Source organism: Schistocerca gregaria, chromosome 1, assembly GCF_023897955.1.
Source record: "Schistocerca gregaria isolate iqSchGreg1 chromosome 1, iqSchGreg1.2, whole genome shotgun sequence".
Classification (NCBI taxonomy): Eukaryota; Metazoa; Arthropoda; class Insecta; order Orthoptera; family Acrididae; genus Schistocerca; species Schistocerca gregaria.
In genome coordinates this window covers 1042899583-1042926763 of record NC_064920.1, presented here as the reverse complement: position 1 = coordinate 1042926763, position 27181 = coordinate 1042899583, and the positions used below count along the sequence as shown (strand labels likewise).

Below are 27181 nucleotides of genomic sequence, written 5' to 3'. Positions count from 1 at the left end.
TGTTGACATGCGGAAAGTTCCCAACCGATTTCTCATACACAAACAGCTGTTGACCGCCGTTGCCTGGTGAAACGTTTTTGTGATGCCTCGTGTAAGGAGGAGAAATCACCTTTACGACTTTGATATAGGTCGGATGGTAGCCTATCGCGATTGCAGTTTATCGTATCGCGACATTGCTGCTCGCGTTGGTAGAGATCAGCGACTGTTAGTAGAATTTGGAATCGGTGGGTTCAGGAGGCTAATACGGAACGTCGTGCTGGATCCCAACGGTCTCGTTTCACTACCAGTCGAAATAACATGCATCTTATCTGCATGGCTGTAACGGATCGTGCAGCCACGTCTCGATCTCTGAGTCAACATATGGGGACGTATGCAAGACAACAACCATCTGCACGAACAGTTCGGCGACGTTTGCAGCAGCATGGACTATCAGCTCGGAGACCACGGCTGCGGTTACCCTTGATGCTGCATCACAGACAGGAGCGCCTGCGATTGTGTACTCAACGACGAACCTGGGTGCTCGAATGGCAAAACGTCTTTTTTTCGGATGAATCCAGTGCAGCCACGTCTCGATCTCTGAGTCAACATATGGGGACGTATGCAAGACAACAACCATCTGCACGAACAGTTCGGCGACGTTTGCAGCAGCATGGACTATCAGCTCGGAGACCACGGCTGCGGTTACCCTTGATGCTGCATCACAGACAGGAGCGCCTGCGATTGTGTACTCAACGACGAACCTGGGTGCTCGAATGGCAAAACGTCTTTTTTTCGGATGAATCCAGGTTCTGTTTACAGCATCATGATGGTCGCATCCGTGTTTGACGACATCGCGGTGAACGCACATTGGAAGCGTATATTCGTCAACGCTATACTGGCTTATCACCCGGCGTGATGGTATGGGGTGCCATTGGTTACACGTCTAGGTCACCTCTTGTTTGCAATGACGGCATTTTGAACAGTGGACTTTACATTTCAGATGTTTTACGACCCGTGGCTCTACCCTTCATTCGATCCTTTGCCAAACCCTATATTACAGCAGGATAATGCTGGACAGCATGTTGCAGGTCCTGTACGGACCTTTCTGGATGCAGAAAATGTTCGACCGCTGCTCTGGCCAGCTCATCCTCCAGATCTCTCACCAACTGAAAACTTCTCGTCGATGGTAACCGAGCAACTGGCTCGTCACAATACGCCACTCACTACTCTTGATGAACTGTGGTATCGTGCTGAAGCTGGATGGGCAGCTGTACCTGTACACGCTATCCAATCTGTGTATGACTCAATGCCCAGGCGTATCAAGGCCGTTATTACAGCCACAGGTGGTTGTTCTGGGTACTGGTTTCTCAGGATCTATGCACTCAAATTGCGTGAAAATGTAATCACTTGTCAGTTCTAGTATAATATATTTGTCCAATGAATATGCTTTTATCATCTGCATTTCTTCTCGTTGTAGCAATATTAATGGCCAGTAGTGTATACGGCTCCACTGACCTTTGCAGGTCCCAACATCACCCGTTTCGTTCGATGGTGAGATGCTATTCCAATGCAGTGTTGTTCGAGTTTAGGCAGAATACCAACTGGGCTGAGGCGTGAGTGCGAATTTGTATTGAGGAGGGAAGCGTGCTAGGTGGCGTGGTATTTTGCACCTTGGCATGGTAAACAGGAGACCCTGCATCCAATCGCGGACTCGGTATGGATTTACGTTCTTCGCTTCAGTCTGCAGATATACATTCTCTTCCTTGGTCAATAGATACACTTATGGAGAATATTGGAAATCACCTACCTAATGTTATCCTTTGGGAGCGACGTCTCGATAAGCTTCTTACTTGTCATCTTCTGGCGAAGTATCTGTGTCGTATTGCTCGCTGGTACTCATCCATTCTGAGTCATGTCTTTCATCTCCTGTACCTGCACTAGGCAGGCCAATAGCAAAATGTCGGAAGTGAGTCCTGGCTGCTGGGTGCGGGTGAAGAGGGTTGATGGGAGGGGGTGAGGGGGAGCGAGGGAGGACTGGAAGTCACAATCCCTAGCGATTGAAATGAAGAGTGCATGAAAATCTTATAAACTGCGATAGCGGCCTCCTTCTCAGCTGAGCTTGGGACGATGTAACATCAACTCCCGTTCTACATCTCCCTCTACATCATATACCCTCCCCTCCCCGCACCACTACCCACAGACTAGGTATACACGCTTCTCACTTCTCGTTCCGGTGCGTATGTAGGATGTGAAATACACTGCACAGAACAGACAAATATCTGTAATAGTCGCGACCCGACACTTTCGTAGAACCTAACAAGTAAGAAACCTAACGAAACGTTGCTCTGAAACAACATATAACCTGACTGATATCCGGAAAATCCTGTATTTCTCTCAACTGATGTTACAACTGACACATAACAATCTTGTTACCATTTAATCTTTCTTAATTCTTCCGTTTGGCTAACAAAGGAGTAATTTCAAAATCTCGCCGGATTTTTTTCCCTCCAATGTTCTCTTCTTCTTTTCGCTGTTTATCCGTTTTCTTTCTTCAGACCACTTCACAGCTATTATCTTACTTGCGCTGCTTTCTAATCCCTCACTTTCCTTCTGATGAATGCCTCTTTCATCTACTTTTCTACCTTTATTTGTATTTCTCCATTTCCTGTCAGTTTCTTTTTGGTAGAGATATTTGACAATCTGTTTTATTTTTTTTATTTTTTTTACGTGGCTATTGTTATTCGCATTGTACAAACGTCCAATAAATAGCTGTTTTATTTATTGCTTTCTTTTCCTTTCTTTTCTATAAGTTACTGTAACAAATCTCGTCACTGGTTCGAGACTTCTTTGCTTATTATTGGAAAATTTTCTTCATGATTCTTATATGTACTATTAATAGGTTGTCTAATTTATAATACAGAGCTTTCTGGAGAGGCATTTGAACTTCACTACTGTGCTGTAATCCATAATTTTTCCAATTCTTCGTATACAATCATTACTGCAAATATTTTTTGTAATTCCCTATGCCGTTTCGGTTTATTGTTAAACATTTACTTATTATTACTATTATTATTATTGTTATTATTATTATCATTACTGTTAATAACCGAAAACTGAATGACATCTTATTTACCAATTACATCATGTAACAAACTCTAAGAATGATGAAATCACGACCTATTTCATAAGTATAGACAATAAATATAAGACGGCAACAAATGAATAACCAGGTACGGGTACCACCCCGGCGGCGGCGGAGGCGGCGGCGGCTACTGCAACGTGTGTGGGGGCGGCGGGGGCGGCGGCTACTACCCCTCCGGCGGCTCCTTCAGCCAGTCTTCCAGCTCCAGCCAGTCTTCCAGCTACGCGTGGTAAGACACTCATTCCAGCATTCACTAGTAATAGCAGTAACCCAGATTTCGCTCAACTGAACTATCACAAATGTTTTCTAAATAATAGCACATACTCACATCGACGCTTACCCCAATATGTTTTTATTTTTTACTACGGTGATATTAATGTGGGGGGGGGTATAGTAAGTATTTCGTCTATCATTATCTAGCTGCCACTTCAGGTGTTCTTTCATACTCCAGATATCTATACAACATTTTAATTACTTGCAGAGGGTCTAATGAGGGTACTGGTCACCGCTTCAAAGTCTTTACCGAACTTCACGCAAAAATTGGTTTCACATATGAGCTAGTTCCGTCGGTAAACATTGGCAATAGTTGATAACAAAATTTCTTTCAATATTTTTATCAAATAAATTTGCACTGGTCAAACAGTGTCGTCCTGTTCTCCACATCTTCATTCTCATAAAAAAAAGTATTTTTTTGATTCTTCCATTCATAGGACTGTTTCTACTTCTTTATTTAATGAAACTATCGATGCTGATATTTTATTAAAGCTATTGCAGTCAGTAATCAATACGAACCAACCGTAGTGTATGATTTTTTCAAAAATTAAATCAATAATAGACTCACGACTCTTGCTATTTCTCCTAATAACGACCATAATGAGAAGAAGAAGGAATTCTTTGCCGTTTCTGTGACCTGCATCTTAGTCGATTCAGCATCTCTCCGAAACGAAGTACGCCCGCAGCTCGTGGTCGTGCGGTAGCGTTATTGCTTCCCGCACCCGGGTTCCCGTGTTCGATTCCCGGCGGCGTCAGGGATTTTCTCTGCTCGTGATGACTGAGTGTTGTGTGATGCCCTTAGGTTAGTTAGGTTTAAATAGTTCTAAGTTCTAGGGGGCTGATGACCATAGCTGTTAAGTCCCATAGTGCTCAGAGCATTTTAACCATTTTTTTTTTTTTTTGGAAACAAGTACGATTGTAAAGGAGCATTTTCTACTAACAACAGCTTTAAACATAATCTTATTCGTAGTTTGCTACCTATACACCCTCTCTTACCAAACTCAAACGCCTATAAAATTATTTTTGACACATGTCCAGCATGTTAAATAGGGCAAACGTATGCTGTTACATATAAAGAACATCACTTACGAGGAAAGAGATATAAATATATATAAACTCGTCTTTGATGATTATTTATTAATTACGGCCAAAAGTCTATAGAAATTCAAGGCATCAGTATCCTGCACACAGAGGAGAAAGGCTTTAGACTTAATATCCCTAAAGAATTAGAAATTTTCAAACACTTTTCTCTAAATTACTGTTTCATTCTGAACGAATATTCAAAATTTCTTCAGTGGTATGAAACCCTTACTTACAAACGCTTAAAATTGACTCCTTTTTTTCCTCGGAGTAGACTCTAAAATGTCGCCTTCCTCTATCCTTCTTATTTATTACATTGTAATCATTTTAATGCACACTGTATAGAATAATTACTATTGTATTGTCCTGTATTAATATTGGCTATTGACTAGAGGTAAACATTTATATGTTATTTAAAATAGTTTTGTAATGTAAACAGCTGATTTTTTCGATTGTCAGCACAAGGCGCGACTTGCCTCGTGCGCACGTTGTGGCAGCTTCGGCCAGTGAGCCTCTTACTCCAGTGTCACTTCTAGTGCCCGTTTCCTCTTTCAGCGTTCTACGCCACGCAGCTATAATTTTACTGACAGATACCAGTTTTGTGTCAGTTCCAACGTCTGTAATTTTATATGGTTTAAATATTGTCCTTTTTATGGTGCACTTCAGTTGAAGAGAGCGCTTTGCAGTTAAAACTGGTTGTCTGTTAGTACATCTGTTACGCCTCATAAATATGTTCGGCATAAAAACTATCTATTCTTGACATTTATATGTCTTAACGGTTTTGTCACTTTTTTATATTGTTTACTTTTTCTGGTGGAGACACCCATAGTCGATCTCGTATCCAGATTAAAGTAAATTCTTGTTGCAACCGGCTGGCTGTATTATACAACGGGTGCTGTCTCATAGCCATGTTTAAAATTGTATCTACGTTGTCACATACTGATGAGCCAAAACATTACGACCACAGCCCTCCGCGAGGTTGGATGCCTTCTGCTGGTGTATCACGCACGTGACGCATTAAAGAATGAATGAAAGCGGAATACAGAAGAATGGGCTATCATTAAAGCTAAGATATGGGGCAGAAATGTGGGAAATCACTGATACAAGCGGTTTTGACCAAGGGAACATTGTTGTGGCGTTACAGTTGGAAACGAAGCTGGTCGCCTGTTGGCCTATCACTCTCGTGATCATCTATGGAAAGTCATTCAACGATGGTGAAATGACGAGTGGGCGTTATGGTATTGGAAGGCCACGTACCATCACAAAACGTAAAGATCGGAAGATCACCCAGTGTGTAATCCAGGAACGGCAGAGATCCATGGCAAATCTGACGGCAGAGTACAATACTGGTGCAGACACAAGTGTTTCTGAACCCAACGTTCGAACGCCATTGTTGAACATGGAGCTCCACATCACACGACCCCTACGTGTTCCTATGTTGAGACAACGACGTCGTTCGTTATGACCGCATTGGGCACAGCCTCACTGGCTTTTCTCTGTAAATCAATAGAAATGGGTCGCCTGTCAAACGTATCGCATTTCTTGTTCCATCAGCTGGATGGCCGTGAACCAGGCGAATGGCTGCACGAAACAGGCACCGCGCCATAGATGCAGGCCAGCGAGAGCAGAGCTATGCTATGGGGCACATTGAGTTGCATCTTCATGGGGTCTGTGGTGGTAAAAGAATGCATCATGGCGGTATGACATCGTCCAGCAGCATAACTGTCCGTGTTGCAAGGTCAGAATCGTGTTACAGTGGTTTGAACGCACATTGGTGTCTGGGCCAGCAATAGTGCCTTATCTGTACACACTGGAATTTCTGTCCGGCGGTAAGTGCTGGCCCGTAATTTGCGGGAAATGCTTGACCTGTGCAGAGACGTCTGGCGCCACATACTTCTGGAATCCTTTCAAGAACTTGTAGAATCCATGGCAAGCAGAGTTTCTGTTGCGCTGCATTATAAAAGTGTAACAACGCGCTGTTGAACAGATGGTCATAATGTTTTGGCTCATCGTCGTACATTTGAGTGCTTACAAACACGAAGTGCACAACGTACACTGTCTCATGAAAAGTATTTATACACCTATTAACGGACATTAATATGGGTGTAAGCCCTTCGCCTTTATGACAGCTTGAACTCTACTGGAAACAGTTTGAATGAGGTGTCTGAAAGACTGTTGAGGAATGGCAGCCCATTTTCCCTCAAGTGCCGATACCAGTGAAGGTAGTTATGGTCCAGTATCAGGTCTGAAGTGAGTTTGACATTCTGACTCATCCCAAAGTATTTCACTGGGTTCAGGTCGCGACTCTGGCCAGGACAGTCCATTTCAGGAATTTCACCATCCACAAAACATTGCCTCAGAGATGCTGCTTTGTGACAGAACGCTGGTACAGTCATAATCTCCGAACCGTTCCTCTAGCGTACACAGCACACAACGCAGTAAAATATGTTCGTACCCTTGCACATTTAGCGTTTCCGTAAGTACCATATGGGGTGTACATCCTGATGACCACATTACCCCCATATCATAACACCGTTTTCTCCATACTTCACTGTTGTTATTACGCGCGACGGCAGGCAAATTGCTCCAAGCATTCACCAAACCAGACCCCTTCCATTGCACTGCCCAAGGACATAGTGTGACTCACCATCCCAGATCACTCGTTGCCAATCTGCCACTGTCCAGTAGTCGGTCTTTACACCAGCACCGCAGCATCGACTGCATAAATATATGGCTTGACCGTAATACCTCATTCGCTTTACCTCCCTAAGCAGAGTCAATGCTAGTTGGATAGCTGGTAGCACTTTGATTCATTCCGCAAATTTCACGCGAATTCTTACAGACACCCTCCGCAGTGCTCGGTGGTTCCTATCCGACAGTACGTGAGGTCTGCCTGGTCTTGGTGTAGTTTTTCTTTCTCGTTTCACTTTACTGCCACAGTGCCAACTGTAGCCCACGGCAGCTTTAATGCGTTGAAATGTCCCTGATGGATTTGTTGCTGACGTGACATATAACGACAAGTCCAAATACTAATTCATTGAGCACTCCGGACTGACACACCCTGCTATTGCTACTTCTCTACTGGCAACACAGTTCCCCACGCCTTTTACACTGGCAGGTCCGCACCTCGTGACATAAAATGGTCAATTACGCATTACACAGGGGTGTCCGGATACTTTTGATCAGATAATGTGTATCACATCGAAGTATCAGTATAGTACACACGAAAAAGTAAAAACATGTTAAATCGGTTCAGCAGTATATTTACTGAGATATTGTCTATTGTGACAACGAAAAATTTGAGATGCACTACACAGTCAAATCAATCAATTGCCCTAAAAACCATGCTGCTCTCTCTGAACCCTTTGGAGAACCACAAACTTTAATACGAGAACAACGCACTGAAATAGGAAGGGAAGCACAATTAACACTGAAGGCCTAATTGAATCAAGGTTATATTTTTTGTAACCTTACAGCATTAGCCACGTACAATTCGACTTCGTCTGTGAAGCGAACGCTGTACCACTAACCGTAATTAAAATCATTAAAAATACAAGAAATACTGTCTCCAAGATGCCAGTTGCCAATAGAACCTTATCTTAAATCTATGTGTTTTTGATAGTAAAATTAAAACTGAAAAAATCGTATTCTCTGAACCGGGAACGTAAATGAAGTTATCAAATGGAGAAACAAAGTAAGATCCCTGTTTTCGATAAATAAGTTGGCAGAGATAAGTGTGTGCTTGCATAAGGAAACAGCTCCTTCTCCACAAAATTTCACTATGGACATTTAAGCTCAGCTGAGCCTCCAGTGTGACACTTGATGACCCAACTAGTTCCCTTAATAACAAATAAAAAAGCAAACAGACAGTCTATTTTGCCGCGAAACACCGAACAGGTTCATTCTTTGCCCATCACTTGTGAAAGCATCTTTGACCATAACTTTCGCAACAAAAATAAAATCACAATTCCAACGAATTTCGTAATTTGAAATCAGTGGCTTCTTGAGGTATCACAAATGTTTTGATAAATTAATTTCTGAGATTACTTACGGACTCTGTCGACAGTTTAACGTCTTGATTTAGTTATCATTTGTTTGACTTGGCTGAAACTCGTGTCGTTGGGAATTAAAACGATGTTAACCTGCAAAATGAACCTGAAAGTGCTGATGCAAGGAGAATGTTAGCTATAACGAAGAACGCATTTATGGTTGTGGTGTAGATTTACGGTGGTTACATCGCAAATAAGCAGGTGCAGTATGGTTGTATTGTAACCATGTAAGTGCATTTTTGTTGAGGAACACACAGTGGCATATATATCTGCTTCCACAGTCATTCCTCAGCCGTAAATTTATTACTCTACCGGAGCTAATACTCTCTTTTCATCATCTTTCTCAAATCCATGATGCAGAAAATTACCACTTGAAAATGCAGCAAAATGCAGCTCTTTCTCCACAAAATTGCACTATGGACATTTAAGATCAGCTGAGCCTCCAGTGTGACACTTGATGACCCAACTAGTTCCCTTAATAACAAATAAAAAAGCAAACAGACAGTCTATTTTGCCGCGAAACACCGAACAGGTTCATTCTTTCAGTCATGCCATCCAAAATTCTATATATAATCCCAGAAAACTGTTGATAGATTGTATGGAATTTCCCGTCTATTTCCAATCAGAAAAACGCAATAATACTTTGGAATAGCAAACTTCTTAAAAACATTTCCTCACTAGATAACAACAAAATATCATTCACATTCTTTCCTTCCTGTCTAGTAACACAAATTTTGACGCATTTGTTACTGCTTTACAGCTTTAAAGAATGTTCATTGTGGACGAACATGTTTGATCCCTAAAGACTACTAATAATTATAATGTATCGCTTCATATAATTAAAATATAATCTCCTTGAGTTAAGTAATTTGTGAGCTTTATTGTTACAAAAAATCATTTCTCTCTATTTCTGATGCTTCATTATAAATAAAAATTGAGTTTTACTACAAAACAAAAACAATACAATAACAGACTTTACATCTGACCAAAATGAAAGACGAATTTCATGCCTGAGGCCCTTAAATATGTTCGTTAAAGACAAAATGTCACATCTGACTTCATCATAGATGAAAGATACAAGTAATTTGTTATTACTCAGAAGCTGTAACATTAAACTGGAGCTAAATATTTTGTTTCTGGTTGGCGAATGCGTACACTTCACGGTACCCATTGCCAAGTCTTCATTGCACTTACAAAGTGTTCTGCCACTCACAGCTGGATGGTACTAGTACCGTTTTTCTCGCTGTGGCCCAGTACTAACTTAGTTTAAGCGAAGAACAAAAACAATAGGCGAGTATTAACTTCCAATTCCTTAACTTCTGTCTAACCTATCTTTCGTTATAATTTTTTACACGCTACGTTATTGATTTAGCGTTGGATGTCCTGTTAACCTAACCTAACCTAACCTATGTATAGATATGGAATTTCAGTCAAACGTATTTGGTGACATTATCTCCCATTAGAGGAATCATATGTCTCTGTAGCTATTCGAGTTTGTAACTGTGGTTTATTGTTGGCTGTGAAAATTTTCATTCTTAATCTGTGCGGTGTCTCCGTTAATATTCGTCGTACAGAGTGTTTTGAAGAGTTTCTGAACTTTCCTCGTCGACACAAGTAAAATAATGTATTTGTATTTTCTGTAAATGTATTACACCACATAAAAATTAATGTTATCAAGAATACAATGTGCTTTCAGTCAAGCTTTCTCAGACATCATACTCCATGCTCTTCGCCTAAACCTGTCAGTGGGTTTACCCGCTTTCACTGTTCCTAGAAAAGTTTTCTCCCCACACCATTCTGTACTCTGGTTGCAACTCTTGGTGGTATGCCTCGAGACCAGTTTGAACTAAGCTCCACCTTCACGTTTGTTTCTCGACAAAACACCTATTGGATCTCACCTGCATTCTGTCAAGCTTTTAGCTAGCTACCATTAGTAATGTCACACATCACACTTAAAATGTTCAGACATCACAATAAATGATAAACTTCATTCATCTCCATTTGTATACTTCGAAAATCATTACGAAATGCATTGCCATTTTCTCGCGCAGTCTATCGGCTTTTCCATGTTAGAAGCTTAATTTCCATCTGCTCGCCTTTTCTGGCTTCGACCAGAACATTGAAGGTTAGATTACATTAATATTTGTTTCATAGATTATGAATACAACACTTTGAATTGATGTGGAACTTGTCAGTTTAAAAAAGGTTTCTTTACATGCCATAATTCAAACTTTATTTTAAGTTGTGAGATTAATAATTTATATCTACACTCCTGGAAATGTAAAAAAGAACACATTGACACTGGTGTGTCAGACCCACCATACTTGCTCCGGACACTGCGAGAGGGCTGTACAAGCAATGATCACACGCACAGCACAGCGGACACACCAGGAACCGCGGTGTTGGCCGTCGAATGGCGCTAGCTGCGCAGCATTTGTGCACCGCCACCGTCAGTGTCAGCCAGTTTGTCTTGGCATACGAAGCTCCATCGCAGTCTTTAACACTGGTACCATGCCGCGACAGCGTGGACGTGAACCGTATGTGCAGTTGACGGACTTTGAGCGAGGGCATATAGTGGGCATGCGGGAGGCCTGGTGGACGTACCGCCGAATTGCTCAACACGTGGGGCGTGAGGTCTCCACAGTACATCGATGTTGTCGCCAGTGGTCGGCAGAAGGTGCACGTGCCCGTCGACCTGCGACCGGACCGCAGCGACGCCAAGACCATAGGATCCTACGCAGTGCCGTAGGGGACCGCATCGCCACTTCCCAGCAAATTAGGGACACTGTTGCTCCTGAGGTATCGGCGAGGACCATTCGCAATCGCCTCCATGAAGCTGGGCTACGGTCCCGCACACAGTTAGGCCGTCTTCCGCTCACGCCCCAACATCGTGCAGCCCCCCTCCAGTGGTGTCGCGACAGGCGTGAATGGAGGGACGAATGGAGACGTGTCGTCTTCAGCGATGAGAGTCGCATCTGCCTTGGTGCCAATGATGGTCGTCTGCGTGTTTGGCGTCGTGCAGGTGAGCGCCACAATCAGGACTGCATACGACCGAGGCACATAGGGCCAACACCCGGCATCATGGTGTGGGGAGCGGTCTCCTACACTGGCCATACACCTCTGGTGATCGTCGAGGGGACACTGAATAGTGTACGTCATCGAACCCATCGTTCTACCATTCCTAGCCCGGCAAGGGAACTTGCTGTTCCAACAGGACAATGCACGTCCGCATGTATCCCGTGCCACCCAACGTGCTCTAGAAGGTGTAAGTCAACTACCCTGGCCAGCATGATCTCCGGATCTGTCCCCCATTGAGCATGTTTGGGACTGGATGAAGCGTCGTCTCACGTGGTCTGCACGTCCAGCACGAACGCTGGTCCAACTGAGGCGCCAGGTGGAAATAGCATGGCAAGCCGTTCCACAGGACTACATTCAGCATCTCTACGATCGTCTCCATGGGAGAATAGCAGCCTGCATTGCTGCGAAAGGTGGATATACACTGTACTAGTGCCGACATTGTGCATGCTCTGTTGCCTGTGCCTATGTGCCTGTAGTTCTGTCAGTGTGATCATGTGATGTATCTGACCCCAGGAATGTGTCAATAAAGTTTCCCCATCCTGGGACAATGAATTCACGGTGTTCTTATTTCAATTTCCAGGAGTGTATAAATTTATCCATTGAGTAGAAGGTGTTGTCATCCAGAAATTCTTTTAATTTGCTTTTAAATGTTGGTTGGCTATCTATCAGATTTTAATGCTGTTTGGTCAGTGACCATAGATTTTTGTGGCACCATAATTAATCCCCTTCTGTGTCAAAGGTAGATGTAACCGATAGTAGTGAATATCAGCCTTTCTCCTAACATTGTAGCTATGCAAATTGTTATTGCTTTTGAACTCGTATGGGTTATTAAATAACAAATTTCGTAGATGAATATTTATATATACTGCAGCGCTACTGTGAGTATCCATAATTCCTTAAATAAATATCTGCAAGATGTTCTTGGTTGGGCACCCGGAATTATTCTGATTTCATGCTTTTGTGCAGCGAATACTTTTTCCTTAATGATGAATTATCTCCAAATATGATGCCATACTAAAGCAGTGTATGAAAAGAGGCACAGTAAACCATTTTACATATATGTTTATCACCAAAATATGCAATAACCCTAACAGCATAAGTAGATGAAGTAAAATGTTTCAGCAGATCATCAATGTGTTTCTTCCAGTTCAGTCTCTCATCAATGCATACGCCCAATAATTTGGTATAATATGCCTTTGATACAGGCTTCTACTCAGACTTTATATTTTTAAAGCTTTTGTGTCATATACTTCACAGAACTGTATACATCTTATTCTATCAAAACTGAATAAGAGCCCAGTTGCAGAGAACCACCTAATAATTTGCTGAATGACATTATTTAAAATTTCCTCAGTTATTTCTTCCTTGTTGGGTGTGATTACTACACTTATATTATCAGTAAAGGGTACTAGCTTTACATTTTTGTGAATATAGAGTGACAAGTCATTAATGTATATTGAGAAGAATAAGGGACCCAAGACTGAACCTTGTATAACCCCATTTGTGATACTTCCTCAGTTTGAGGGATCTGCTAAGTTTTGCATGTTATGTGAACTGTTTATTTCAGCTTTCTGCACCTTCCAGTTAAATATGAATTAAACCATTTGTGCAAAGTCCCACTCATACCACAATACTCAAGCTTATCTAGTTGAATCCCATGAATAACACAATGAAAACCCACTGAGAACTCAGAGAAAATCCCAATTGATGATGTTCAGTTATTCAGAGCATTTACTATATGATCAGTGAATGCATATATAAGATTTTTTGTTGAAAATCCTTGTTGAAAACCACCACATTTTGTTAATACTTCATTTTTACAAATATGTGAAGTTACTCTTGATTACATTACTTTTTCAATCAATTTTGGATAAGTGGCCAGTTGAGAGATTGAGCGGTAGTTGTTGGAATCATACCTACCCCCTGTTTGCACAATGGCTTAACAATAACATATTTCAGTGTATCAGGATAAACACCTTTATCAGCTAGCTATTACAAATGTGAGTGAGAATCATACATATCTGTTGGGAACAAGCTCTTAGTACTTTGTTGAAGTGGTCCCCAATTCCATGTGCACTTCTATTTAGAGTGAGTGTATTATTTTCCTACCCTCAGAAAGAGAGGTGGATAGATTTTCAGTTTTATCAAACTGCATATATATCACCTCTTCTGTATATAGCTTTGCTTTTCTAAAGTCCATGTAGATCTTATTTTCTCAACAAAATAAAAAAAGGATTATTAAAAATGCTTTCAGGCCTTGACTTTGTGTTAGTAACCTTTTCATTCCGTTTGATAGTAATGGAGTCTTCCTGTGCTTTTCACTGGCCTCTTTCACTTTCAACAGTGTTCCAAATTGTTTTAATTTTATTATCAGAGTTAGCAGTCTCAGACATAATACACATACATCTTGCCTTTTTAATAACTTTCCTTAATATAGTACAGTAGTTTTTATAATGTATGACTGTTTCTGGGTTATTACTCTTTCTTGCTCTTAGATACAGATCCATTTTCCAGTCAAAAGATTTTTATATTCCTGTAGAAAGCTGTGGTTTCTTGCATATACGTTTCATTTTCTTAGGCAAACTGCTTTCAAAAAACTCAAAAACATATCATGAAGTAAGTTATATTTTAAATTATCATCCAGTTCCTGACAAACCTGATACCAGTATAACCGCTGCAAGCTTTCAAGACCATTCTTAACAGGACAAATGTTTTGTTGATTAAATTTATCTTGGTCTATGAAAATATTATCTATCAGTGTTCTGCTTTTTGGGTACTATCCAAGTAGGGAGATCAGCTACAGTTGTCAAATGGAAAGAATCGAGTAATACTTCAAGATCATTCTTCCTATCAGTATTTCAGAAAATCTACATTGAAATGCCCACAGACAATACTTTGCTTCCCTGTGCCTGACAGATGGTACACCAAGGAAACCAAGTTTTTCAGAAATAGTCCGAAACATCCCAATGGAGATCACAGTTACATCTGTAAATATACCATTATTTACTTTAAGCTGTGAGTCACATGCTTCTATATGATGGTTTACACAAAATGTTTTAGTTACCAGATTTTTAAGCCAGTGATAATATTTAACATATATGGCATCTGTCATGGTACTATGCCTACTTCAGGTAAACTCACCAAAGGGTATCTCACCAAAGTTTCTACTCCATCTCATTCTGTGCAGTCATATAAAGAATCTCTTGTATTAGCATACACATAAATGATAATTCAGATACCTATAGATTGCATTTACAAAAGTTTTCACTTTAGTAGTTGGTTTCATTACAGAAAAAGATGTTGCAGGGGTGACACTTTCATAATTACATCAACTACCTTCACCCTCCATCAATTTCTGTACCTATCATTCCCTACCTGTTGTATGAAATTACTGGTGTCCTCACACGTTCACAAGTAAACAGGCGAAATGTATGTTGTAGATTAGGGTAGCTCATTAAAATACATAAAGAAATTTTAGATCTTTGTTCATCAGACACTGTATAATTTGATAATGTAAGTACTACAGAGCTTTCATAGTTCTCCCAGTTCCCTTCAAGGTGGTACTTGTCTATATGAATTACAATTTTATTCAGCTGTCCAGTGTTCATAGCATTTTCTCAAACATAACAGACCATGGGGAATGATCATTTTTCCGTTTTTAATTAATAATTTTACTGTCACTGATTATTTTTCTGCTCTTTCTGAGAGGATAAAATTTTATATACTTTGATAGTAATTTTTAACTACCCCACTCATATTTTAAATTTGACCTATGATATCTATTATCAATACTTCGATACCCATTCTAACTATGATTTTGAATGTAGTTTCTTCGTTACTCACTCAAATATTTGTATCCTATGGCACTGTTGATATTTTTCTAATAATATTCCCATACTGTCCACAGCTTGTAGTCTCATGGTAGCATTCTTTCATCCCGAGTGTGGGGTTCCGGGTTCGATTGCCGATGGGGTCAGGGATTTTCATCTACCCCAAGATGACTTGGTGTTGTTGTGTCATCATCATCATTCATCCCCATTCATCCTCCATTAGGACCTTGCCTAGTACATGGTGCAGGTCTCCCATATCGTTCCCCTGTGATCTGTCGAGAAGCATGGGACTTCATTGCCATTTCTATTCTCATATCGTTCGCTTGTCATTAACAATACAATTATTTAGTCTTAGCACTTTTAATAGCTCACGCTCCCTATGACTGGAATGAGTATACCAGTAAATTTGTATATCTCATGCTCCTGTACATGCAGCTTCCAACTGTAGCCCTAAATAAAAATATGGCATTTCAGACTTTGATCGCAATTTTTTTATTTTAAATAACCGGTTTCAGGCAATCTGCCCATCTTCAGGTCATATATTGCAGTTACAGAGTAACCTGTCAGTACAGAGCTATTGGTTCGCTGTCATAACTACCTACAAAACTACGTTATTGAAAATAAAACAATATCGATCAAAGACTGAAATGCCATATTTTTGTTCGAAGAACGATCGCGGCTATCCAAATCAGACAATCATGGAGCCCTCAACTTTGTTTTTTAATGCGGTACACCTCTAGTTTAATCTCATTCTAACTTTCCCAATCTCTTTCAATAATTTTTGGTGTGTGACATTTAATCTGCTCTCATGTGTATAAACACTCTATTGATAGAACTTAGTCATTTTTATAAGAAATAATCAGACTTCATTTGAATTAATATTACTCATGCCACTTTTGATCACACCCATCATCAATTGTGATGATGTTCTCTTTAGCAGGTTTAGAGAATAAAAAATTAGTATTTCTAAGGAAATAATATAGACAAACTTAACTCACCATGACTACAACTGTGGTCTTTTAAGAATGATAACGCCTTAAAACCACCATTTAATTTTAATGTTGATTTAATGTGTGTGTGTGCGTGTGTGTGTGCGTGTGCGTGTGCATGCGTTTCTCCCTTATTAAGCAGTGATTCAGACTCTGTCTCTGCTGCTTAGCTAACATCCTACATATAAAACTAAGTGTCAGTACCTGTAATTTGAAACAATTCTGCCTCAGTTCCACAATACGAACTGTTTGTTGCTACACGGAATTCCTCGGATGACTGTACACATATAAAAATTTGATATTTATGCAATTTTTCTTCTGTGTGATCAAACAAATTTTAACTTATCTCTGCATCCTCTTCTCTCAGTTGTCCACTTATTTCTTCTCTGTTCTGTGGTCGTGAGAAAGTGAACTATCAATTCAACACAACCACGCAAAGTATATAAGGTGAAAGTAGACAGTAATTTTCTCATTCAGATAGCTCACTTGAATGTTGGTTGCTAATTTTACGATTCAGAAATCAGATATAAATGTCGGCTGCTTGTGAGAAAATTGTGTTACGCCACATGTCAGAAGGAGAAACGTCACCCAGTGCCTGTCAAAATTCGACAGTAGTAGGATTGTGGCCTGACATTCTGCGACAGTGCTGCACGCATTGATCATTGTTTAAGATGCGACGATTGTAATGTGAATAAAGAATCACTGTGTTTTAGAATACCATATTCAACACCATACCAGACCTCAGCATCTCCATGTGACAAGCACCAGTTAGGAGACATATAATGGTCACTCGACAGTGCAGGGTCGTCCAGCCACGTCACAAACATTCAATCAGGAAATGGCTTTGTTTACTGCTAGACAAGTTACAAAAGGAAAAAGCGACGACTAAATGAACACCACGGTCTGACAGCATGGTGAGCATTGTTGTGGCTTCAGTTGATACAACAGGAGGCAGAGTGTGAAAGAGGTTTGCCGACTGTGGTTCCCCCAATCGTAAGACTCGGCACAGTGGTAAGAAACTGGCGTCTTTTCAGACGAGCCCCAATTATGCATATAGCATCACGATAGACGTATCTGAGTTTGGGGGCTCTGCAAAGAACGAACGTTATCACGTTACATTTTTCATAGGCTCAGAACCCGATTTGGTGGTGCGTGGTGCCACTGTGTGCAAACCACGATCACTTTGGGTCTGCATAATCAATAGATATAGCAATAAGGAATAGCGCAGTAGGCAACACAGTTGAAGAGGAATGGACGTCTCTAAAAAGGGCCATCACAGAAGTTGGGAAGGAACACAAAGGTACAAAGAAGGTAGCTGCGAAGAAACCAAGGGTAACAGAAGAAATACTTCATTTGATTGATGAAAGGAGGAAGCACAAACATGTTCCGGGAAAATCAGGAATTCAGAAATACAACTCGCTGAGGAATGAAATAAATAGGAAGTGCAGCGAAGCTAAAACGAAATGGCCGCAGTAAAATGTGAAGACATCGAAAAAGATATGATTGTCGGAAGGACAGACTCAGCATACAGGAAAGTCAAAACAACCTTTGGTGACATTAAAAGCAACGGTGGTAACATTAAGAGTGCAACGGAAATTCCACTGTTAAATGCAGAGGAGAGAGCAAATAGGTGGAAAGAATACATTGAAAGCCTCTATGAGGGTGAAGATTTGTCTGATATGAAAGAAGAAGAAACAGGAGTCGATTTAGAAGAGATAGAGGATCCAGTATTAGAATCGTAATTTAAAAGAGCTTTGGAGGACTTACGGTCAAATAAGGCAGAAGGGATAGATAACATTCCATCAGAATTTCTAAAATCATTAGTGGAAGTGGCAACAAAACGACTATTCACGTTGGTGTGTAGAATATATGAGACTGGCGACATACCATCTGACTTTCGGTAAAGCATCATCCACACAATTCCGAAGACGGCAAGAGCTGACAAGTGCGAGCATTATCGCACAATCAGTTTAACAGCTCATGCATTGTAGCTGCTTACAAGAATAATATACAGAAGAATGGAAAAGAAAATTGAGAATGCGCTAGGTGACGATCAGTTTGGCTTTAGGAAAAGTAAAGGCACGAGAGAGGCAATTCTGACGTTACGGCTAATAATGGAAGCAAGGCTAAAGAAAAATCAAGACACGTTCATAGGATTTGTCGACCTGGAAAAAGCGTTCGACAATATAAAATGTTGCAAGCTGTTCAAGATTCTGAAAAAAAGTAGGGGTAAGCTATAGGGCGAGACGGATCATATACAATACGTACAACAACAAAAAGGGCATAATAAGAGTGGACGATCAAGAACGAAGTGCTCGTATTAAGAAGGGAGTAAGACAAGGCTGTAGCCTTTCGCCCCTACTCTTCAATCTGTACATCGAGGAAGCAATGATGGAAATAAAAGAAAGGTTCAGGAGTGGAATTAAAATACAAGGTGAAAGGATATCAATGATACGATTCGCTGATGACATTGCTATCCTGAGTGAAAGTGAAGAAGAATTAAATGATCTGCTGAACGGAATGAACAGTCTAATGAGTACACAGTATGGTTTGAGAGTAAATCGGAGAAAGACGAAGGTAAGGAGAAGTAGTAGAAATGAGAACAGCGAGAAACTTAACATCAGGATTGATGGTCACGAAGTCAAAGAAGTTAAGGAATTCTGCTACCTAGTCAGTAAAATAACCAATGACGGAGGGAGCAAGGAGGACATCAAAAGCAGACTCGCTATGGCAAAAAAGGCATCTCTGGCCAAGAGAAGTCTACTAATATCAAATACCGGCCTTAATTTGAGGAAGAAATTTCTGAGGATGTACGTCTGGAGTACAGCATTGTATGGTAGTGAAACATGGACTGTGCGAAAACCGGAACAGAAGAGAATCGAAGCATTTGAGATGTGGTGCTATAGACGAATGTTGAAAATTTGGTGGACTGATAAGGTAAGGAATGAGGAGGTTCTACGCAGAATCGCAGAGGAAAGGAATATGTGGAAAACACTGATAAGGAGAAGGGACAGGATGATAGGACATCTGCTAAGACATGCGGGAATGACTTTCATGGTACTAGAGGGAGCTGTAGAGGGCAAAAACTGTAGAGGAAGACAGAGATTGGAATACGTCAAGCAAATAATTGAGGACGTAGGTTGCAAGTGCTACTCTGAGATGAAGAGGTTAGCACAGGAAAGGAATTCGTGGCGGGCCGCATCAAACCAGTCTGTAGACTGATGACAAAAAAAAAATCCATTTCATTTCTGACATATTAAGGCATGCCTCTGTGCCCTGTCTTCGAAGTCACGTTATGTTCGAGAATGTAACGTAGACATTTGCATATCCAAGCATGTAGTACGCATCTTGTCTTTTTTGATGTTTGCTGCATGACGCATTAAAAGTGCTGTCATTTTACTGAACAACAGTGTATTTTCCGTCGTTTATTAGTAAGATTACAAATTTCAAACAAAGTGCCGAAAGAGTAGCAGCGATTGTGAAAACAATGAAAATTGCGATTTAACTTTATTGCAGTTACACAACCATTTTCAGACACGTTTAATATTCATTATGAGGTGGCATCGTCAGCAATATCGCCGAAATAATTCTTTGTAGCAGAAAGCGAACGACATGTCTACATAAGAAAAAGTTAATGGATGGAATTTAGGTGTTTCGAGGTGAGTAGTTTTGAGTTTACGTCGGAAAAGAATAGGTCTAGGCCCTCATTTTGGAGGAGGGATCAGGGCAGATAATGACTGTCAGGTGGGGTAGATTTGTGAGATGTTGCCATAGTCTCAGAGGGGAAGGCGATTGAAGTTGTGGTGTGAAAGCTTGTAGAATGGTCTGGGAAGTTGGACATGCTGGTAGAAGCTTAGGGCAAATGAGTATGAGAGATGGATTCAGTCCATAATAACTAATGCACTCACAGTGCGTTTGAAAACATTCACAAAAAAGTACATAAATACCTTCATAAATACTAAACACAGTTAGTCTGACACTAAACAGGATTAACACGTCTAATATGGGAACATACATGTAAGGGTTTGGAAACATCTTTGCAACGTAAATATCATGAGCAAAACCAATCCGTCGGACCTTGAACGCCACGTCAATACTGTCCAGCTTCAGACACCGGTCAGCAGTGAGGCATATTCCCGTCAGATCACCGAAGCTGTCGGGCTTGGCTAGAACTTGGATGAGTGACCGTCCGCGTCTGCCGAGCGCTGTTTGCAAGTCTAGTGCACCCATCTCTTCTGAGATCAATTGAGAAGCTACTTGACTAAGAAGCAGCGGTTTGGTCACGAAAGCTGACAACGCCTAGGAGAGTGTGTGCTGACCACATACCCTCCTTATCTGCACCCCGTGACGCCTACCGACTGAGGACTATGGGTTGGCACGGTTGGGTCTTCCGAAGTCTATTTGGACTGAGTTTAGTTTAGTTGCAGTCACCAACCCCCAAGGACATATGGGAACCGGTCTTTCATCACAAAGAGTGACAGGCGCAAAAACTGTTAATGAAGAAATAACAACACTCTCTCTATCAAATGCAGTCGTATTACACTCTCATTTCATAAGTTATTGCGGAACATATACGATCAAACTAAATAGCGATAATGAAATATATTTTTCTCCTATTGTTCCAGGGGTCGAAGAAAATGAGGCGTCGACACCACTCAGGAGCAGATCGCCTCGACGCTACGAGTAACTGTCTGCCAACGTTCTGCTCTCGGCTAAAGTTTTTCATCTTGTTATATCTGGCTGACACTTTGTACGTGTGTCGTGGTTCTAGTGTGTTTAACATATTACGAACACTCATTATTCATAGTGTCTCCTTCCACAAACAGAAAATCGAACAAGGTTCTGTAAAACAATAAAAATTTCGCCATAAAAAATACCTCTGTGAGCGTGTTCAGTGGGATATATGACATAAGTGAACATATTGCAACTGCGTTCTAGCCAAGTGTTAAAAGTACACTTATAAAAGGACAGACCCAAGCACACACTGTTACAGAGTAACTAATGACGTACCATTATTAATGTTCACATGAGCCATACGTATTTGGTATTTGGTGATAAATTAGAAATTGTCGTGTTGAAACTGATTCACATTTAATAAATTCTGAAAACTGGAAAGTCATTGGTAATAGTAAAAATTAAGACCAATGTTTGTATAACTTTTGTAATGGAAATATATGTCTTTAAATTAAAAAAAAAAACATTCATTTAGCATAGCATTAAGTGAACATATCGTCTTGTGAGGGTACAACTATTTTCATGGGCTGTACCACAACAGCAGGCTTTTGCATACCGTGACAAATGAATGTTTTCTAAGTGCTTCATAGCAAATGGATATTTCGCAATAAATCGTCAAAAGGAACAAAACCAAATCATTTCAAATAATGTCAGTGCTTTAAGCAACCAATTATTTCAAACAACATAGCGATTTGCAATGGATTGAAAAACGTGTTTCGTAGAAGAACAGTAGGAGAACCATTAATTACATCCTAGTTAGGACTGAGGGAGCCACGAGGGTTGGGAAATCAGGAGGCATAGCCGTGTTCAGTCTTGACGTTTATGCCGGGCAGCTGTTGCAGCGTCGCTTTATGAGGAATAAATATATACTGGGAAACATACGTGTTGATTCAAAGTTCACAACTCCCTCGACCAAATGTACTGCGCGTGACTCAGTGACCAAATGTAATGACGTTTTCGGTACGAACACTTGGCAGCTCTATTGGAAAGTGATCCGTGTACCGATTTTTTTGACCTCTTATTTTAAATGGTGTGGAAGTACAGCCTACCTAAAATAAAAATTAGACATGTTGTTGTCGTTGTTGTTTTGGTCTTCAGTCCAAAGACATTTGATGCAGTTCTCCACGCTACTCTATCCTGTGCTAGCTTCTTCATCTCGTAGTAACTACTGCAACGTAGACCCTTATGAATCTTCTTACTATATTCATCTCTTGGTATACCTCTACGAATTTTACCCTCGACGCCTCCCTCCAGTGCTAAATTCGCGATCCCTTGATGCCTCAGAACGTGTCCTACCAACCGATCTCTTCTTCTAGTCAAGTTGTGCCACAAATTCTTCTTCTCCCCAATTCTATTCCGTACCCCCTCAATAGTTACATCGCCTTACCATCTAATCTTCAGCATTCTTCTTTAGCACCACATTTCAAAAGCTTCTATTCTTCTATTCTCTTCTTGTCTAAACTGTCTATCTTTCCTGTTTCACTTCCATACATGGCTACCCTCCATACAAATACTTTCAGAAAAGACTTCCTAACAAATTTCTCTTCTTCAGAAACGCATTACTTGCCATTGCAAGCCTATATTTTATATCCTCTCTACTTCGACCCTCATCAGTTAATTTGCTTCCCAAACAGCAAAACTCATCTACTAATTTAAGTGTCTCACTTCCTAATCTGATCCCCTCAGCATCATCTGATTTAATTCAAACACATCCCATTACCCTTGTTTCGCTTTCCTTGATGTTCATGTTATGTGCTCGTTTCAAAACACTGTCCATACCGTTCAGTTGCTCTTCCAAGTCCTTTGCTGTCTCTGACAGAATTACAATGTCATCGCCAAATCTCAAGGTTTTTATTTCTTCTCCCTGGATTCTACCAGGCGGCTTTGTCGTTTCTTACACCTACTCCATATTCACCTACCACTTTTCCTTTCTATCCTTTTCCTACAGTCGAATTCCACTCCCCCATTACTATTAAATTTTCGTCTCCCTTAACTATCTAATTTATTTAAAACCATCAAAAATTTTTTTCAATCTCTTCACCATCTGCGGAGCTAGTTGACATATTACCTTTTAAGACTGTGCTAGGCTTGCTCTTCGAGTCTATATTGGCTACAATAATCCGTTCACTATGCTGTTTGTTCTAAGTTATCTGCGTCCCTACTTTTTATTCATTATTAAACCTACTCCTGAATTACCCCTATTTGATTTTGTATTTATAATCCTCTTTCTCCAGACCAGAAGTCTTGTTCCTCCCGCCACCGAACTTCACTAATTTCCATAATATGCAACTTTAACCTATACATTTCCGTTTTTTAATTTTCCAACCTACCTGCCCGATTAAGGGATATGACGTTCGACGCTCCGATCCGTAGAACGCCGATTTGTTTCTCCTGATAACGACGTCCTCCTGGGCAGTGCCCGCCCAGAGATCCGAATGGGGGACTATTTTACCTCCGAAATATTTTACCCAAGAGGAAGCCATCATCATTTAACCACGCAGTAAAGCTACATGCCGTCGGGAAAAATTACGGTGTAGTTTCCCCTGACTTTCAGCCGTTTGCAGTACCAGCATAACAATGCTGTTTTGCTTGAAGTTACAAGGCCAGTTGAGTCAGTCATCCAGAATGTTGCACCTGTAACTACTGAAAATGCTGCTGCCCCTCTTCAGGAATCACACGTTTGTCTGGCCTCTCAACAGATACCCCTCTGTTGTGCTGTTGTGTTTGCATCTATGGCACGGTTCGGTCACCTCCATCGCTGAGGAATGCAAACCTCCCCATCAACGGCAAGGTTCATGATTCATGAGGAAGGAGGGGTGGGGGCGTTGAGTGAGGAATTTCATAGTATTTTCTTTTTTACATTAAGGTCACAGTACAGTATTTACTTGGTTAAAATTTCATTTCGGTTCCTATTAAAGTTTTTTTCTCGTTATTGTATTTCAAAATACTAGGAAAAAATACAGACCATGTTATCCAAGCCACCTTTAAAGTGTCATATGAAGATGCACACGTCTCCACCAGCATGGACAGTGCAACTATAAGGCTGTATCTCCTGAGAACAGAAAACGTCTCCATAAAAACACATTTATTGTTTCCTTAAAAATATTTATTCATTTTTTGAGTTTAAAACTATCACAGCTGTCGGATAACCTTGCCACGCCAGCAAGATTGACTGAACTCTTTGTCAGACGTTGCGGGTTTTAAGGAGTATTGTGTATATCCCTTAATATCTTGCTGGCGAATTAAGTCGTCCAGAAATGGTTTCCTCCAGCGTCAAGAGCTTAAGAGGTAAAAACATCTGTGCATCCCAATTCGAAAACGATGCACGGAAAAATCGACTTTCTGTGGAATCGAACTCACTTCAAACTCCCAAAATTATATAAATGAAAGGTGTTAGCGATTTTGACAACTGAAATTCTTGACTTGGAGCGGATGCCGCCACCGGCAATTAGAAGCGAGGGAGCGTTGCTTCTGAGAGGTAAATGCTTAATTAAATCACTACAGCTGTACACTGAAAAATTCAGCCGATTATGTCCATATAAATAAACTACTTCTACATTTTCTACGATTGTAAGATTAGTCGCTTCACAATTTCGAAACAACGATTTTTTTTGTATTTTAAACTTTTTTGGTACGATCCCCGAGGCTGCAGCCTAGTTAGCGAGCGAGTCAATGTGCCTCTGGAAGCAGTCAATCTATTTGAACAGTTCCAGAAACTGATAAATGATAGCAAATTCCACAACGACTCTATAACAGGAGATTGTAATTCGAATGTAGGACTAAAACTGAAGAAGGATTCTTCATTAGGATACCTAGGATGCGATATCATAAATGACAGAGGTTGGTTAATTTCGCAGAGAAGAATAACATGTTTGTCCTTAAGATATTTCTCCAGGAGAAAACAAAGACAAAATTCTCTTGTTAAGGACCAAATGGAAATAGCACTAAATTATTTATATTTAAGGGCAAAACAAAGAAATTTTACAGAATTTGATGGTTATAGGCAATACCCGAATGGTGAATGGTCAAGACTTGAGAGAAGCAGAGTAAAAATAGATACAAAGACAGAAGCTTAAGGTTACGGATTATCTATGAAAGTAAGTCCGAACGTGACCTTAATTAAGAAAAATGCGACCACATATATAATGTTTAGACCCATGAAACAAACTAATAACCCATTTGACCAAACATTTTGCAGGTCATTGCCTAGACAGAGAGTGCATAATTTACGAATTCACCCAACTATTTTTTGATAGGTGTAGCAAAAAAAATTGAATTTGACTGAATCTGAGTAGGACTAGCAAATATCTCACCAAGTATGAAAGTGTGTAATGCAACGGTGCTAATAGACCCGCGCAGTGCTGTGGCGATAACAGATCACGTAATAGGTCACAAATGCGAGACGTCGAGTAAACCACAGTCTGCTTACAACAAATAGCTGCGGCCGTGCCTGCTGCGTCAACACCTACACTTACCTTTCACGCTTAAAAATCATGCAAAAAACGTGAAGTACACTGTTGACAGTAGCTGATGCTAATTTTGATGTTTATTGATTTCTTACTGCAACTGAATATTAACCAATTGCTGAATGAAAGTAACACATTTCACGTGAGTGATCTTACGCTGACTGCCTAGTGCGAGTCGGCACGAACTCTCCTTAATACTTATACTAAAGAATACCTGTAGTTAAAATAAGAGAACTGATTTCACAAAAGTATTTAAATAGCAATGGCATCTGTAATATTAGTTCTCAGAAAACACGTTCCACAGAATTCCAAAATCAAAAAAGCAACATCGCTACGAGCCACAAAGCATTAGAAATGGTCACTGTTGGTGAGCGTGACGAAAGTTACTGTTCTACCATTCGGATGATTTAATAACAGCAAAATTCAGGACCTCGAAATATAATCTCCGCAAAAAGACACAAATACTGGATGTCTACTTGTCATGTGAAATGCGCGTCAAAATAATGTAAGTTTCGGTAACATCAACATGTGAATCGAGACAATAATTATGCGTGAGCCAAACGTTCTCTGTAAACGACTTACAACGTACTGCACAAGCCAAACTACAAATCGCGCTACATTATACTACAAAGAGCAACGTGCGGCATCAGACTCCGAAATAAGTTTTATTCCAAGCACACCAGGATGCAAAGTGTTTATTGAAACTCGCGACCCAGAATTGCTAGCGAGGTGGGCAGTGACCTGATAGGTCGGGTCAGACTGAACGCTAAGCATATTTCCTCTACACCTCACAGACTGTCCAAAGGTGACAAGTTTGCTATCGATAAGCTGGGTAGAGAAATGTATCTTTGGAGTTAACCTAGGTAAAAAGACTTAACAGCGAAAGTAGCAAATTAAATACTCAAATACGCAAATGCAACAGCCAACTTTCCAAAGAAAGAAACCCGTCAGTCTGCAAGTCAAAACCGTACGTTCTGAATTTCATTTAAAAACAAAATGCATTCTGGCCCGAGCTACGGGGGTTGCATGATTCGTACTTGCTTGTGTGAGTGGATAGTGACTGTTTCTCTTTTTCTCATGAGGGCTGTGGCCTGAAGCTTTGTATACCTGTCACTTAATTGTGCCTGTCTGCGACTTGACATCACATCTTTACGGTAGGTTTAAATATATCTTTTCCTACGTTTTTGATATGTTTACTTGGAGTTTCCTTTGTTTGATAAATAAAATCTGGTGAGTGTCTGTGACATTCGTTATCAACTGAATGACTGAAATAAATGCAAATTACGTTGTTTACAGATACAAATTCTCCTCAGAATGATGCTTCCATTCACTTTTAAAGTGAAATTAATAGAATAACTATCTTTTCTACATTATATGTTTACACATTGTAACTCACAAAATTCGTTCTCATAATTTATAAGCAAAAACGGAAAATGGAAAATGTCTAAGTACTTCAAGGTATTATAATCTTTCATAATGCGTGTTTCACATTTCGTGTTTCGTTACTAAAACAGTAACTAAATATTGAGTAGAAAAGGAAGTATCGAAAGAGGTGCTTCAT

The 27181-nt window shown here is 40.4% G+C and overlaps 1 protein-coding gene across 1 annotated transcript in view; it reads left to right on the top strand.

The window, feature by feature from the left end:
- LOC126280462 (loricrin-like) overlaps positions 1 to 21296 on the top strand; it is a 52228-nt gene extending 30932 nt beyond the window's left edge. The window contains exons 4-5 of the mRNA XM_049979768.1: positions 3210 to 3350; positions 21046 to 21296. Coding sequence (XP_049835725.1) covers positions 3210 to 3350; positions 21046 to 21061 — 157 coding nt within the window. The 3' untranslated portion in view covers positions 21062 to 21296. The remainder of the gene's footprint in view (positions 1 to 3209; positions 3351 to 21045) is intronic.
- The last annotated feature ends 5885 nt before the right edge of the window (positions 21297 to 27181 follow it).